The 9,639-nt window shown below is 44.8% G+C and overlaps 1 protein-coding gene across 4 annotated transcripts in view; it reads left to right on the top strand.

Annotated features, from left to right (window-relative positions):
* The window catches only part of pex5la (peroxisomal biogenesis factor 5-like a), a 127,353-nt gene that overhangs the window by 66,740 nt on the left and 50,974 nt on the right, over positions 1 to 9,639 (top strand). For 3 of the 4 annotated variants that reach the window (XM_086284293.1, XM_086284291.1, XM_086284292.1), the window contains one exon: positions 6,338 to 6,442. The exons of the other annotated variant lie outside the window; for it this stretch is intronic. In XM_086284293.1, the coding sequence (XP_086140419.1) occupies positions 6,338 to 6,442 (105 nt within the window). The remainder of the gene's footprint in view (positions 1 to 6,337; positions 6,443 to 9,639) is intronic. 4 annotated transcript variants of the gene reach the window in all.

The following is a 9,639-nucleotide window of genomic DNA, read 5'->3' as shown; positions in this document are numbered from 1 at the left end:
TCTCTGTTCCTCTCTCTCTCTCTCTCTGTTCCTCTCTCTCTCTCTGTTCCTCTCTCTCTCTCTGTTCCTCTCTCTCTCTCTCTCTCTGTTCCTCTCTCTCTCTCTCTCTGTTCCTCTCTCTCTCTCTCTCTGTTCCTCTCTCTCTCTCTCTCTGTTCCTCTCTCTCTCTGTGTTCCTTTCTCTCTCTCTCTCTCTCTCTCTCTCTCTGTTCCTCTCTCTCTCTCTGTTCCTCTCTCTCTCTCTCTCTCTGTTCTCTCTCTCTCTCTCTCTCTGTTCCTCTCTCTCTCTCTCTCTGTTCCTCTCTCTCTCTGTGTTCCTTTCTCTCTCTCTCTCTCTCTCTCTCTCTCTGTTCCTCTCTCTCCTCTGTTCCTCTCTCTCTCTCTCTCTGTTCCTCTCTCTCTCTCTCTCTGTTCCTCTCTCTCTCTCTCTCTGTTCCTCTCTCTCTCTGTGTCCTTTCTCTCTCTCTCTCTCTCTTCTCTCTCTCTGTTCCTCTCTCTCTCTCTGTTCCTCTCTCTCTCTCTCTCTCTCTCTGTTCCTCTCTCTCTCTCTCTCTCTGTTCCTCTCTCTCTCTCTCTCTCTGTTCCTCTCTCTCTCTCTGTTCCTCTCTCTCTCTCTCTCTGTTCCTCTCTCCCTCTCTCTCTCTGTTCCTCTCTCTCTCTCTCTCTCTCTCTCTGTTCCTCTCTCTCTCTCTCTCTCTCTCTCTGTTCCTCTCTCTCTCTCTCTGTTCCTCTCTCCCTCTCTCTCTCTGTTCCTCTCTCTCTCTCTCTTCTCTCTCTCTCTGTTCCTCTCTCTCTCTCTCTCTGTTCCTCTCGCTCTCTCTGTTCCTCTCTCTCTCTCTCTCTCTGTTCCTCTCTCTCTCTCTCTCTCTGTTCCTCTCTCTCTCTCTGTTCCTTTGTCTCTCTCTCTCTGTTCCTCTCTCTCTCTGTTCCTTTGTCTCTCTCTCTCTGTTCCTTTGTCTCTCTCTCTCTGTTCCTTTGTCTCTCTCTCTCTGTTCCTTTCTCTCTCTCTGTTCCTCTTTCTCTCTCTCTCTCTGTTCCTCTCTCTCTCTCTGTTCTCTCTCTCTCTCTGTTCCTCTCTCTCTCTCTCTCTCTCTCTCTGTTCCTTTCTCTCTCTCTCTCTGTTCCTCTCTCTGTTCCTCTCTCTCTCTCTCTGTTCCTCTCTCTCTCTGTTCCTCTCTCTCTCTCTCTCTCTCTCTCTGTTCCTTTCTCTCTCTCTCTCTGTTCCTCTCTCTGTTCCTCTCTCTCTCTCTCTGTTCCTTTCTCTCTCTCTGTTCCTCTCTCTCTCTCTCTCTCTGTTCCTCTCTCTCTCTCTGTTCCTCTCTCTCTCTGTTCCTCTCTGTCTCTCTCTCTCTCTCTCTGTTCCTTTCTCTCTCTCTCTCTGTTCCTCTCTCTCTCTCTCTCTCTCTCTCTCTGTTCCTTTCTCTCTCTCTCTCTGTTCCTCTCTCTGTTCCTCTCTCTCTCTCTCTCTCTCTCTCTGTTCCTTTCTCTCTCTCTCTCTGTTCCTCTCTCTGTTCCTCTCTCTCTCTCTCTCTGTTCCTCTCTCTCTCTGTTCCTCTCTCTCTCTCTGTTCCTCTCTCTCTCTGTTCCTCTCTCTCTCTCTCTCTCTCTCTCTCTGTTCCTTTCTCTCTCTCTCTCTGTTCCTCTCTCTGTTCCTCTCTCTCTCTCTCTCTCTCTCTGTTCCTTTCTCTCTCTCTCTCTGTTCCTCTCTCTGTTCCTTTCTCTCTCTCTGTTCCTCTCTCTCTCTCTCTCTCTGTTCCTCTCTCTCTCTCTGTTCCTCTCTCTCTCTCTCTCTCTCTCTCTCTGTTCCTCTCTCTCTCTCTCTCTCTCTCTGTTCCTTTCTCTCTCTCTCTCTGTTCCTCTCTCTCTCTCTCTCTCTCTCTGTTCCTTTCTCTCTCTCTCTCTGTTCCTCTCTCTCTCTGTTCCTCTCTCTCTCTCTGTTCCTCTCTCTCTCTGTTCCTCTCTCTCTCTCTCTCTCTCTCTCTCTGTGCTGACAATCAAACCAAACACCAACATCATCAAATATACAGTGGAAACCAGATATTTACAAATTTTCTGTTCCTGGTGTTTTGTTGACATCTCTTGATTTTCCCATGTCACAGAAACAGCCTCTGTGTTTTGCCTTATATGCATCCACAGCTGTGCCACCAGTTTGCTCACATGGACTCTACGAACCAATCAGAAGCTTCTTCAGCTCAGAATAGAATCGTCTGGAGTTTCTTATTAATTAACAATAAACTTAGAGTATATGTACTCCTACATTTGATGAAAGTGATAAAAATAGAAGCTCTCTCTCTCTTTATTCTGACATTTAACTAATTCAAAAGATATTTCAATATTTATTTATCCAAAACAAAACAAGTTTACTGTAAATTGATGTTTAACAGTAAAATAATGTTTTTATGTTTTCTCCATAAAGTGTAACTATCTGGTTTAAACTGTGAATATACTGCTGTGTATTGAAATTCCTCTTGTTTTGCATAGAAATATACTGAACAACATACAAAGCATAATATATAAAATAACATCTACCAGTTTTTTCTTTGAAAGAAGCTCCTCATGTCCATTGTTGTGTTCATCAGTACATTACTGATTTATTTAGCCGTGGAGGGAAACAACTGAAAATATGAAATAAACACACATGTAAGCTGAGACTCTCTAAAGAAACAGCATTGTTGTTGTTCGGCTTTTCATTTTGCCGTTTGTTGATTCACTCAACAGTTGTCAGTCAGACATCTAACGATGAAACAAATTACACTCCAAAAGACCCAATGCTTCTGATGCTTAAGCTCAGTAAGATGTCAGGAGGCAGAGTTCAGGAGTCTGACAGCTGTGGGGAAGAAGCTGTTCCGGTACCTGGTGGTCTTAGTCCGGAGGCTCCTGTAGCGCCTCCCAGAGGGCAGGAGGGTGAAGAGTCCATGTGATGGGTGACTGGGGTCTTTGATGATTTTCCCAGCCCTTTTCAGACACCGCTTCCTGTAGATGTCTTTTATGGCAGGAAGTGGTGCTCCGGCGATGCGCTGGGCAGTTTTCACGACCCTCTGCAACGCCTTCCGGTCCGAGGCAGAGCAGTTCCCGTACCAGACTGTTATACAGTTGATCAGGATGCTCTCGATGGTGCAGCGATAGAAGTTCACCAGGATGTCTGAGGACAGGTGGTTCTTCCTCAGAGTCCTCAAGAAGAAGAGGCGCTGGTGAGCCTTCTTGACCAGCTTGGAGCAGTTGGTCGTCCAGGTGAGATCCTCGGAGATGTGGACTCCCAGGAACTTGAAGCTGCTCACACGCTCCACAGCCGTCCCCTTAATGTGGATGGGTGGATGTGGGTCAGCATTCCTCCTGTAGTCCACGATGAGCTCCTTGGTCTTCTCGGTGTTAAGCAGCAGGTTGTTTCTGTCGCACCACTCAGCCAGACGATCCACCTCCTCCCTGTAGGCGGCCTCATCGTTGTCACTGATGAGGCCAATCACCGTGGTGTCATCTGCAAACTTAATGATGGTGTTGGAACCATCAGCAGGTCTGCAGTCGTGGGTGAAGAGGGAGTAGAGGAAAGGGCTCATCACACAGCCTTGTGGTACACCGGTGTTCATTGTGATGGTAGATGAGCAGTGGTTATCCAGCCGGACATGTTGGGGGCGGTTGGTCAGGAAGTCCAGTAACCATTTGCAGATGAGGGAACTGATACCCAGGTCTGTCAGTTTCCTGATGAGTTGTGAGGGGTGGATTGTATTGAATGCTGAACTGAAGTCTATAAACAGCATTCTGGCGTAGCTGTTGTTGTTGTCCAGGTGTGAGAGGACAGAGTGCATTGCGATGGAGACTGCATCCTCTGTGCTCCTGTTCCGGCGGTATGCGAATTGGTGGGGGTCCAGGGTGGGGGGAGACAGGATTTGAAGTGTGCTAGGACCAGCTGCTCTAAGCACTTAGTGATGATGGGGGTGAGTGCTACTGGGCGGTAATCATTGAGGCAAGATGGGTTGGAGTTTTTGGGTATCGGGACGATGGAGGTGGATTTGAAGCAGGCCGGTACCACAGCGTGGGCCAAGGACAGATTGAATATGTCTGTGAGCACTCCTGCAAGCTCCCCAGAACACGCTCTGAGAACACGCCCGGGGATGCCATCAGGGCCTGCAGCCTTGTGGACATTGATCCTGCTCAGCACCGCTCCTACATCGGTGGGGGAGAGAGTCATAGGTTGGTGGTCTGGCGTCATGTCTGCTTTGGTTGTGGTTGTGGGGTTCCCTCGCTCAAAACGAGCATAAAAGTTGTTGAGCTCGTTGAGGAAGGAGACATCAGAGGATGCGGGGGAGGGTTTGGTGGTCCTGTAGTCTGTGATGGTCTGGAGTCCTTGCCACATGCGTCGGGGGTTGGAGTTGGAGAAGTGTTCTTCTACCTTCTTTTTGTAATGGTGTTTGGCTTTTTTGATGCCCTTCTTTAGATTAGCCCTGGCTGTACTGTAGGCGTGTGCATCTCCTGACCTAAAGGCAGTGTTGCGGGCCTTCAGGAGGAGACGAACATCCCGGTTCATCCAAGGCTTCTGGTTGGGGTACATGGTGATCCGTTTCTGGGTGGTGACACTGTCTGTGGTTTTGGAGATGTAATCCAGTACAGATGAGGCGTACTGGTCCAGGTCTGTGTGGGTGAACATATTCCAGTCTGTGTTTTTAAATCTGTCCTGGAGCACTGCGTCTGTCCCCTCTGGCCACACTTTAATTGTCCTCACAGCAGGTTTCACACGTTGGATGAGTGGTGAATACCGTGGTGTGAGGAACAGGGAGAGATGGTCCGATTGTCCAATGTGGGGGAGGGGTGTGGCTTTGTAGGCTCCAGCCAGGTTGGAATACACATGGTCTAAAGTCTTGTCTCCTCTGGTGTGGCAGGAGACATGTTGGTGGAATCTGGGGAGGACTGTCTTTAAGTTGGTGTGGTTGAAGTCGCCAGCAACAATAAAAGCAGCCTCGGGGTGTTTATTCTGGTGTTTGTTAATGGCTGCAGAAAGTTCTTTCATGGCCAACCTAGCATTAGCGTCGGGGGGTATATACACGGCAGTGAGTATGATCAAAGTGAATTCTCTGGGGAGATAATAAGGTCTGCATTTGACCATTAAAAACTCCGCATTAGGTGAGCAGTGACTCTCAGTAGTAGTGGAGTTCATGCACCAAGCATTGTTAATATAAATGCACAAACCTCCACCTCTGGTCTTGCCGGAGTCATCTGCTAGCCTGTCGGCTCGGTGTGTGTGGCGTCCTGCTAACTCGATAGCATTGTCCGGGCAGCTGTTGTTCAGCCATGTTTCGGTGAAAAACATGACATTTGAGTCCATAATCCGTCTGTTGTTAGTGATGGAGAGCCGTATCTCATCCATTTTGTTTGCCAGAGAACGGACATTGGCGAGAAAAATACTGGGTAAAGGCAGCCGGTGTGGTGTTAGCTTTAGCTTAGCCCGAGAACTATGTCGATCTAAGAAAGCAAGACCGAGACAGCGAGATCAAGACAAGACCAAGACCACGTAAAAGTGGTCTCGGGACACCCAACTCTAGTTAGTGGTAAATGGACTGATTCTTGTATAGCGCTTTTCTGCTCTCCCAAAGCGCTCTGTACAACATTCACACAAACAAGTGCTTTCTAATTACCATTCACACACCGATGGATGCATCAGAGAGCAACTTGGTGTTAATGTCCGAGGACATTTGGCACGCAGACTAGTAGGAGCCAGGGACTGAACCACCAACCTTCCTGAGCTACAGCCACCCCGTGCTCATCCAAATGATGAATGATGATTTCCTTGATTGTTGATTGATGATTGTTTTCCTTTTTTTCATCCTCTCAATTGGTCTTTTTTACTATATAATAATTTTACTATCGTGGGTATCCAGATTTTAACACGCTGGCTTCAGTTTTCGTAGTTTTCACCTTAACAAGTTAAATATATGCAGGAGAAGAGGAAATATTGAAAATAGTGTAGAAACAAATCATTGCATCACACAGTTTAATTTTTTAGACCAAACTTTTTATATTAGCACTTGCAGTTGTACCCATAGTGGAGTCAAAGCCTTACACTCTGTATAATGAGCTCTTTATAATCATCACAGTGTGCAGAAGTGCTGCTGTGGACAACCATACTCATCTCTGTCCACAGTCAAACCTCTACATCGTGCAGTGACCTTCGTTTCATTGCCATGGTCTTGTGGAAATGTCTTTAGTTGATGTGTTGATTATCAGACAGCCTGTAGTATTTGTCCATCATCATAAGGTAAAGTATGCTCTGTAAGATGCCCTGGATGGGGTCGCACTGAGTTGTCCAACTGTCCTGACACAAGTCGTTGTTGATCTCACTGTTGTAGGGGAAAGACTCTAGGGCTGCAGATAAGACTGTTGCCATGGTCCTGAAGGAGATACCAAGTAAGGCGTCATCAGAAGGGAAGCCCCTCCTCACAGTGACTACAAAGGTGGGCAGATGCATTTCAGAAACACCCCACCCACCCCCAATCCCAAACCCACCCCCTGGATTAAAGCAGAAAGTCCTCCTGTGTTGGTCACACTGAAACACGAGCAAAGCTTTGAGTGTCCTATAACTGACCTCTCCTGTCTACTAACTCCTAACTTGAGCCTTATGACTGTTGTATCTAACAAAGAAGCGAAAATTATTTCATTTCCAGCTGCTCTATGGGGTATAAAACCCACCTAATGCATCACTACGTTTGTACAAACAGAGCCTAATGATGTTACCATCTACACAAGTAACCTCAAATTCACTGCAATTATTCATGCGACTCTTTATCTTTTCCAATTAGCCTCTGCAACACTCATAGTGCTCCTCCACTTCTATATTTAACACTGTATGGGGATTAACCACAAATTTCGTGTCCCATTCATAATCGGGTCAGTCAAACTTCCTCGTGAACTTTTTACACCTCATAAGCAGCTAATCCTCAGCACAAACACAGTGTGTGAATGCATTTCCAAAAAAATGCTATGTCACACAGCATGGCATTGAGCTGTTGGTGGTGTTCTTTGAACCAAAGACTGCAGCAAATTACTGCAGCCATTGCTGAGCTTTTCACTTCTCTGTTGCTTTTTAAGTGGTAAAGCTGGAGTCTATGCACCAAGTGCCAGTATGAGTTTTGTTGCCCTGTGCTTGATTGCTTCTGTGGGTGCTGCTGCTGCGTGTGTGTCTATGTTTTGATAAGCTGTAGCATGCTTTACTCCTGTTTTATTTTCTAATGCAGTGTCTGGTTTGATAAGCTCTCATACAACAGATATAATTTTCCCACTTAAGTGTGGGGGGGATGTAATTATAGCCCCAAATTGTTTGCTGAGTCGACACCAACAGAGTACGATTTAAAGATTTATCTTAAACCAAAGTGTAAAGGGTCAGGAAGGAATCAGTGATTGTTAGTACACGTTTCCTGTATCTGACATTTCTGCCCATTTAAGATGCTGCAGTGAGGCTGAAATCAAATTAATGGAAATAATAGATCAATAACTTATTCTCAGTTTGGATGTTAGCAGCTCATATTTCTCCTGCTACTTTACATTGAGTTTTATTGCTGCTTCAAACAGGCAACGCTCCATCAGTTATGCTCAGCGAGTCTGATCGACCACCGGCGAATGAGGTGATAACGGCCTATTGAGTGTGCTGGTAGGTGGAGGAGGCCGCCGACTGGCAACATGCACGAGGCTGATAACAGCTGATGATGACCATTCATGGTCTAAAAACATTCAGACTGGGGGGGTTTACATTTTACAGCCTTCAAATGTCAATAATCTTGTCTTCAGGCCCAGCATTGAGTGAAAAGAACATGAACACAAATGTCATTACCATTTTGGGTTTACTTCTCACAGTGCAATGATGACAGCATGTTTCCATGAGGCCACAGGCTTCAACTTTCAAAATGAATCAAAAATAACAAACAATAACAAAACAATATAAAACCTCTCATTTCATTTATTTATTTATAAAGCACGTTTAATAACAATAGGGAGCTGACCAAAGTGCTGTACAAAGTAATGACATTGACGACAACGACAGGTAAGAAAATTAAAAGAAAATTAGGATAAAAGAATTGGTAACTCTCCTACAGTTTCGAAAGCCAGAGTAAAAAAATATGTTTTCAGATGCGATTTAAAAAGAGTAACAGTTGGGGCCTTTCTAATGTGGAGAGGTAGATCATTCCACATTTTCAGTGCCACAACCGCAAATGCCCGATCTCCTCTATGAACCATCCTAGGCTTATGTAAGGAGCAGATGTTTGCTTGATCGAAGGGCTCTAGGGCGTATAAAGCTGCAATAGGTCAGACAAATAGTCCGGTGTCTGGCCAAGTCAAAAGTAACATTTTGAATTTAATTCTAAAACGCACTGGAAGCCAATGAAGGCTCTTCTCACTATTGTCTTCACATAATTATTAAAATGATCAAAGCCACAACAACTAATTAAAGACACAAACTTAGAGGCCCATCATACATACTAAGCAGGTCACACATGCATGCACTGCATAATGTATAGAAAGTGAGTTTCCTGTATCCTCTCTTTTTAAAAAGGTAGAAAAATATGTCAAATTATAACAGTTAAATCATATTTGAGTACCACAGACATGTAACAGTAACAACCACTTTGCTTGCTTTTTGCACACCCTTCACCAAACCCCCCCCCCCCAGTGTTCGCACACTGTTGTTTAAACATTTTATGTGCTAAAATGATTAAAGGGTGTATATGAAAAAGTCAATTTTTCTGCAGATTTTTATTTTTTAATATCTGGATTGTCAGTTAGTCAAAATCAAAATCACCAGTAAAATAATCTTAAATGACAGCGTCGAAGCGAATGCTGGATGTTGTTTCCACTCGGCTGGACTCAACTCATGATTGAAGTGCTCTCCAGTGGCTGAGGCAGCAGTTTGAGAAGTGTCCCTGCCTGATGTCACTTAGCAAGTGATGGAGGCTAAGCCACAGCCGGTGGTCCCTTTAGCCGCACGTCAAGTCAGGTCAGGTTTGTTTGGAAAGCCCAAGATGATGCATGATGTCTGAATGGGCCACACACACACAGGCTTCAACCAGCCAGACTCTTTATGATGATACATGAAAAAGAATCCGCATGAAACAAGACGTCACATTCACCTCTTCCTCTAATTTAATTCACAGCTCTGATATCCTCATTTCTTCATCCATATAAAACTAAACTACAGTGATGATCTTCAGAACTGTGTGCTACTGTATGTGCAACAGATCTGCTGTTAATTATCAGTTTTTGTTTTATTTTTGTTATTTTGTTCATTTTTTATTGACTTTTAGTAAAAAAGGTAAGATTCAATGTGCAAAAAGTACCTTTTTAAGTATCCTAAAAAATGGATACATTCCTTTTTTAATATTACGTTGTACTTTTTTCACACTGTCTCCTAAAAACAAATCAGTCAGGCAAAATGTTGTACTGGATAGAATATTTCAAACCTTTATTTACAAGCAAAATTCAAATTGAATTAGTGTCCTTGGCCAAAATAGGCAGGGTTAACCTTGGTTTCGGAGCTAACCCACCATGACTCTCAATGCCAGGACAAAACGGAGTAACCAGAGAAATAAAAAATATCCAGGATCCTGTTGCTGTGAGGAAGCCGTGCTAACCACTGATCCAGTTCCAGTCATTATAACAA

The sequence above is a fragment of the Aulonocara sp. 'chitande type north' Nkhata Bay genome, linkage group LG23 (genome assembly GCF_057382095.1).
Source record: "Aulonocara sp. 'chitande type north' Nkhata Bay isolate Kocher_YH1m ecotype deep benthic linkage group LG23, A_spYH_male_GT1.1, whole genome shotgun sequence".
In the NCBI taxonomy this organism is placed as follows: domain Eukaryota; kingdom Metazoa; phylum Chordata; class Actinopteri; order Cichliformes; family Cichlidae; genus Aulonocara; species Aulonocara sp. 'chitande type north' Nkhata Bay.
This window is presented reverse-complemented; position numbering and strand designations above follow the sequence as displayed.